The sequence below is a fragment of the Oncorhynchus keta genome, chromosome 10, assembly GCF_023373465.1.
Source record: "Oncorhynchus keta strain PuntledgeMale-10-30-2019 chromosome 10, Oket_V2, whole genome shotgun sequence".
NCBI classification, from domain to species: Eukaryota; Metazoa; Chordata; class Actinopteri; order Salmoniformes; family Salmonidae; genus Oncorhynchus; species Oncorhynchus keta.
The window spans coordinates 40,368,557-40,375,544 of record NC_068430.1 but is presented as its reverse complement, the minus strand read 5'-3'; the positions used below and the strand labels follow the sequence as shown (position 1 = coordinate 40,375,544).

The 6,988-nt window shown below is 41.3% G+C and overlaps 1 protein-coding gene across 2 annotated transcripts; it reads right to left on the bottom strand.

Moving 5' to 3' along the window:
- Positions 1-494: 494 nt before the first annotated feature.
- maf1a (MAF1 homolog, negative regulator of RNA polymerase III a) lies at positions 495-6,845 on the bottom strand. Of its 2 annotated transcripts, none has more exons than XM_035778141.2 (7): positions 5,963-6,845; positions 5,632-5,760; positions 4,741-4,909; positions 4,219-4,340; positions 3,421-3,540; positions 2,674-2,766; positions 495-2,478 (listed from the first exon to the last, which is right to left on the bottom strand). In XM_035778141.2, exons 1-7 carry the CDS (start codon positions 6,043-6,045, stop codon positions 2,454-2,456), a joined length of 741 nt encoding a protein of 246 aa, XP_035634034.1. In that variant the 5' UTR covers positions 6,046-6,845; the 3' UTR covers positions 495-2,453. The 2 variants fall into 2 exon arrangements, with proteins under 2 accessions (XP_035634034.1, XP_035634033.1); XM_035778140.2 differs by having other exon boundaries at positions 495-2,481; positions 5,963-6,844.
- Between the last annotated feature and the right edge of the window lie 143 nt (positions 6,846-6,988).

Here is a 6,988-nt window from a genome sequence, read left to right as displayed (position 1 = left end):
GGACTTGGTCTTTTACCAAATAGGGCTATCTTCTGTATACCGCCCCTACCTTGTCACAACACAACTGATTGGCTCAAACGCAATAAGGAAATCAACTCCACAAATGTACTTCTAACAAGGCACACCTGTTAATTGAAATGCATTCCAGGTGACTACCTCATGAAGAGGTTGAGAGAATGCCAAGAGTGTGCAAAGTGTGCTGTTTTCAAATTCAAATAACATTTTATTGGTCGCATACACATGGCTAGCAGATGTTAATGTGAGTGTAGCGAAATGCATGTGCTTCTAGTGCACAGTAATATCTAACAAGTAATCTAACAATTCCACAAAGACTACCTCATACACACAAATGTAAAGGGATGGAATAAGAATATGTACATATAAATATATGGATGAGCGATGGCCAAGCGGCATCAAGGCAATGGGTGGCTACTTTGAAGAATCTCATATTTTGATTTGTTTAACACTTTTGTTGGTTTCTACATGATTCCATGTGTTATTTCATAGTTTTAATGTCTTCACTATTATTCTACAATGTAGAAAATAGTAAAAATAAAGAAAAACCCTTGAATGTGCAGGTGTGTCCAAACTTTTGACGCACGTCTAAAACGTCTCGTTAAGTAGACAAAGAATAAGACAATCAACAAGGAAATAAGTACTGTAGCCATATCTACCTGCACAAAGTATGTATGTCTAAAGCTAATACGCTGATCACTTTGGATGTTGTTGACATTTGAAATCAATATCAGAGTAAATTAAGGACAGGTTTGCGTTAACATCTCTAGGGAGCATGTTCTACACTAGAGGCAGATAGATATACATCACATAGAAGGGACTGGATGCAACTGTAGAATACCCACCTGTATTTTTCTACTATTTTGTACCCAAAGTACGTGTCTCTGTCACATTTTACTTGAACAAAAACAGCCAAGAGCAAGACTTATGCCACATACAGATATAGGATCTTAATTTGAGCCCGTTTGCTCTAGCAGGAAAATAATTCTGCAGCAACAGGAAATGTGAATTATAATTAATAGACATGTTTTGTAAGGGAAAATCCGGCCTAAAATATCAAAGTGGAAATCACTTTTTAAACCTTAAGTACACTACACGTTTAAAATGTCCTGCATTGCAGGAAAGTTCACCTGCAACAGGGCGATCAAATGAATATCCTACATCTGTTAGAGTAACAATGTCCAGCTGGTATTCAGTAGGACAAACACAATACTGATACAGTGGCTGAGGATCGATAACCAGCTAACCAACCACTCACACTACTAGCCCTAAATAGGTAGCCTTCAGTTCTCCCATTAATCACAAATGCTTTATTCTATATTAAGTACATTTCCATCGTGTCATTTGATAAGGAAAGTTGGACGATAGGCATCACGGATCTCTACTGGCAGTTTTTTAGTGAAAGGAAACTCAGACTAGATTTGTTTTGAAACTAGAAGTCTAAAATTACATTTCAAAACACCACACATGGTGAGAGAGCGACAGTTGGACTAAACGGAAACTGCTCTATAGCTAGACTTCTGCGGTCATAAACTCTTCATACAAACTAAAAACTGTTCAACTAAAGCAATACCTAAAAAGACTTTTAAAAGTTATGAAAACACAAGATATGTAAATTAGGCTCAAACAGTACACTCTACAGGCAGAGTTTGTATTTGGTGTGAGAATGCACGTCACACTCGTCCTTAAAACACATCATAGGATTGAGAATCAGAACTAGATTCTGCTGTACTTTTGGAACAGCGATGCAGCAGAATTGTATTTGCTGGCTTGACCCATAAAACTATAGACTGCACCAAGTCCTGTCGCTAAATAAATATAAACATTGTAGGTTTGAGTAGCATTGGTATGGAAGGCATAACATATCCAAGAGGCAGACTGATTCAAGCTGGTATGTGAGTTTTCCATCAGCTAAGTTGAGTATGCCCCCTTGTGTTCAAACATGCCCTCAAGCATGCAGTCTGAGAATGGTCCTAAACCTAAGTTGAGTCCATTTGGTACGACGACATCCTACACTTTGGAATGGTAAAGCTTGAAAAACAGAACATGATCATAACAATCCCAAAATGTGCTTACCAACACTAGCATAGACAATGTGAAATATGTTGCAAATTAATGAGTGCCAGAACTTGCTCCAATACCAGGTCAAACAACACACACCAAACATAAATACTTTTGCTTCTGATAAACAAGGTATGGAGAACATAGCAATGGAAAACTAAAATGAGACACAAATAAAGTAACAGAGTAACAGAGCTCCAAGCTCACAGTCTGACTTCAGTAAAACATGAGATCCACCAAACAAATTAATAAGATTTTTTTAAAAATAAAATCCCAACCCGAACGAGTTTAAGATTGCAAAAGAAATGGTGGCGACGTGGGTACAGACAGACATCCAAGTATACTGTCTGCTTCTTCATGAGAATGAGACTGGCGCGTCACTGGGCACACAGGGCACCATACCTACTGAGAGAAGAAATACATGGTTCAGATTAGAAGATTAGACCGCCCCAAACGATGCATCCACAAACAGTACTAATTCAACATAAAGACTCGAAAACAGTTTCATTCTCCATGTTTTCCATACCAATCACATTTTCAGTTTTTCTATTTGGGGAAACATTTCTGTGAAGAATGCAGGCAGTGTGTTCTCCTCACCTCTCTTCATCCATGTTCTCATCATAACAATCTTCATCCAGCTCCAGGTCCAGTTCGTTGCCAATGCCAGAGTCCCGTGGGGCCATGAATAAACTAACATGCGGAGACAAAGGCAAATGTTGCTCACCACAGACCATTTTAATGTATAAGAAATTCTTTCAGGGATGGCATATAAGTATTTTGGGCATTCGCCAGTCGGAGTAGTAGACAGATTTCTACTGGCCCAGGTAACAGTCGGGTCCAAAATCGGTGCCATGCGATGTTTGAAAAGACAAATATCACTGCCGGGTTAGTTTCTAACAGCCCAGTCTGAAAAGTACTAGCCTCAGGCTAGCGGGCTAGCTTAATTTCTATCCCTTCCCTGGTTCTTTGGCTATGTTGACTGACAGCCAAGGATATTTATCCATGCATTGAGCTTTGAGCAAAAGTTAAGTATTTATTTTGTTGATCGTATTGCCAGTATGCAGTTATATTGTCTTTGACCAACCATGTTCAGATCGTAAACAGATTATTTCCACTCAGATAAAAGAATACCATACCCAGACAACTGTCACTTCAAATGGACATGAGAAGTTTAAAAAAAGGTATAGGTCACTCAAAAATAATACATTCATATTTGGTTAATTAGTCCATTTTTAATACAACCACAAAGAACTGTGCACATCAATCAAGATTATTCAAATTGAGCACTTTCAATACAGAGCACAAAACTGCAATAATGATGTGTTTTTACAGTCTCAGTCTTACCTGACCGAGCGGCATGTGAAGAAGACTATCCTCTTCAGCCTCGTGTTGTAGAAGAAGTAGTTGAAGGACCACATGTTGCCCTCCTCTCCGTACGGGTCAGAGTCCAGGTCTGGGTTGTAGCTGCAACATCCAAAACAAAATGGCCTTTACATTCTGGTTTTCAAATGACATGTACATTAACTACCAAAATAAAGCAAACCCTTGAGTAAATGATTATACAAAGCATTTTGAAAGCAGGTGCTTCCACACAGGTGTGTTTCCTGGGTTAATTAAGGAATTAACATCCCATCATGCTTAAGTTGATGTATAAAAATGCCCAGTTGCCCATTATTTTGCTTACCATTGTTAGAAGAAAATACCTCAGTGACTTTGAAATAGGGGTCTCAAAGGAGCATAGGGGGTTTACAGGGTGTGAGTCTCAGTCACCAGATCTCAACCCAATTGAACACTTATGGGAGACTCTGGAGCGGCGCTTGAGACAGTGTTTTTTACCACCATCAACAAAACAACAAATTATGGAATTTCTTGTGGAAGAATGATGTCGCATCCCTCCAATAGAGTTCCAGACACTTGTAGAATCTATGCCACGGTGTTTTGAAGCTGTTCTGGCTCGTGGTGGCACAATGCCCTATTAAGACACTACGTTGGTGTCTCCTTTATTTTGTCAGTTACCGGTATGTCTCCTCGCACATGTTTAAATGTGGCGGTGCTCGTGCCGGAGCCTGGTGTAGTGATAGCGCTGCCAACTCCAGACCACACATACCCTCTCTACCTTTAAGAAAAAATGGAATTGCTCACCTGTAGATGTCACACTCCGACAGGCAGATCTCTGTGTCAATGGCCTCCCACAGCTGGGGCTGTAGCCGACTGTACTCCTCCCCAGCCGCTGCCGACAGACTGCTGTTCACCGCGTTGAACACCTAACATCATACACTGTGTTAATAATGCCACACAAACACAGAACGTTCGTATTTATCAGGCCCTGTTAGGATTTAGCCAACACTGACCATGTCTAGACATCAACTAATGGATTCAAGCAGTGTCCAAAACTTCATTTTGGAGTTGATCTGTTAGTCCCCTTCCCAAGCCTTTTGTCCTCCAGGTAATGGATTACAGTCTCACACCACATGAGACCAGACAAGCTTTGGGTCGTGTACAAGCTGCCTCGGCACGTCAAGCCCAATCAACTCCAGCTACTGTGTAGTGAAAGCCACGACGCAAAACCAGCAGAATATGCTGGTTCTGGTGCAAGCAATTCCTACCAGCAACGTGAGGCAGGTACAGGCACAGTTGTGTAGGTAGGAGATATTAAATCCTCACCCAGTTTATGCTGGGCTCTCTGCTGAAGTCGTGGCTCTTGGTACGGCTGAAGTCATAGTCGGGGCGGAAGGATTCGTTGAGGGTGGCAATCAGGTAGAAGAGGGTCTTCCTGCTGCACTTGTCAGAGAGAGGCCCCTCTCCCTCGTCTCCACTCTGACTCTGGCTCAACCTACACCACAAAACCACACCCTAGTTAGTGTTATGAATATGTTCAGTGCACACTTGTGAATACTTGTCATTCACACTGTCTGCTTGACAGGAACTAAAGGATTATTCTAGGTCTTCCAAGTGACCAGGCCATGATCATTACAGAATACAGATAGAAGTGTAATGACTAGAACACATTCAATTCACTATCACTATATTATACATCTACTATAAAATGTGTGTGAACACTACATGCATTAGTTACATTTATCTGAAAAACACTGACCATTTCTCCCAAGTACTGAATAGATCTCTACTTCCTAAGACGGCTGAAGAAAATTCACATGCTGCCCCCGGGTCCTCTCCAAATACTACCGCTGCACCACCGAGAGCATCCCGGGTGGTGAAGACGGCCCAGTAAATCACTGGGACCGTGCTCCCACCCATCCAGGACATCTACTCGAAACGGTGCCTGAGGAAGGCACGCAACATCATCGAGGACCCCATACACGAGCTGTTCTCTCCCTTACCGTCAGGCAGGCGGTATCGGAGCATGAGGTCTGATACCAACTAGTGATGGGTCGTTCGCGAACGAACAGCTCTTTTTTAAGGGATCTTTTCGGTGAATGTCTGGAACCGAATCACCTCAGTGAAAGAGCTGTTCATTTAGCTCTCTGATTTGCATACTGCTATTACTGCTTCTTGAGCTCAAAACAATGTTTTTCTGCAGATCTGTAGTCTTACTTGTTGGGGCTGATTCCTGAGGACTGTGGAGGGGACAGGGCTTCCAGGACATGAGGCAGTCCCTCCTGGCAGAACTGTTTGAACATCTGCTTGTCCTCGCCAGCCATCTTGCAAGAGTAGCTTTCGATCCTGAGGAAAGACACAGTGCAAAACAAAAAATGGTTCTTCACATCATGCATCTACTTAAGCAAATTATGTGATTGTGAAAATCAACTTCCTGTGTAACAACGTTAAGTTGTGTTAGGTCTGTTAAATTCTGTGAAAATGTTTTCCCATTTCTAGGTCTACATACCAAATGGGTTGGTGGCACATTGAAGTGTTGAAAACTTACCTTCCTATTATCTGACAGTCCCCCATTTCAATGGTGAGTCTGGTGTTTATGGCTTCAAAACTTGAATTTTCCAGGAGTTTCATCTTGAGTGTGTTTTCTTATGCAAAATATAAATTGTTTAAAATGCACTCATCCCCTGTTTAGCACCTAGTTTTGAATACTACACTGCTATTTGTCACCACCAGGAGGTCAGGTCATCAATTCTGATAAACAAAATTACACTTGTCTTTACACCCCTGTCTTGCTTTGTACACTTTCGTTAAATATTCAACAATGGTCGTACTAATTTAGTTAGGCTAACAATTAGCTTATGCACTGGCCCACAACAAACTCGGTCAAATGTCTCGTTCAAAAAAACAGCGAACGCTTAAACTTTTCAGGCCTATCAAGCTGCGTAGCTAATGGAGCTAGCCATTTTGCTAATCCTGCAACAAAGCTTGCCTTGCATTTAATACCTCCGAGACAACGGGCCGTGGAGAAGAAAGATCCTCAGCTCGCGCGCACAAAACAGTTCGGTGTATTTTGCGTTCGCTTAACTCAACACCAAAGTAACCAATTTCAATAACACACTTCAAATTCAATATTGCACGATTCATTTACGGATGATGTAAATACCTTTGTCGATGGCTTAAGGCACTTATATTTCTGATAAAAATATCTTCCTTTTTACTGTGAAATTTCCAATACCTGCCATTAAATAAACTGAAATTAGATACAAAAATCTTCATCCCAGCTTTTGTATCAGAACTTAAAGAGAAATCCCAGGCTTCTCGAAGCCTTTCGCATTCGATATGCACCTGAATTTGTCTAATAAAACAGCAAAGCAATTTTGTTGTTTTGATCCTTCCTCAGTGTAACTGCACTTCCTTCTTCCCTTACAAGCCCTTCCCCTTTCAGCGCATTTTGCCTCGAGGGGGCGCCATGGGGCCATATAAACATGCAATGACGTATTATCATAACACCCACCCCCTCTTCGTCCATTTGTAGTATCCTTGCACTTGCATTCGAAATTAACACACAAAAAGC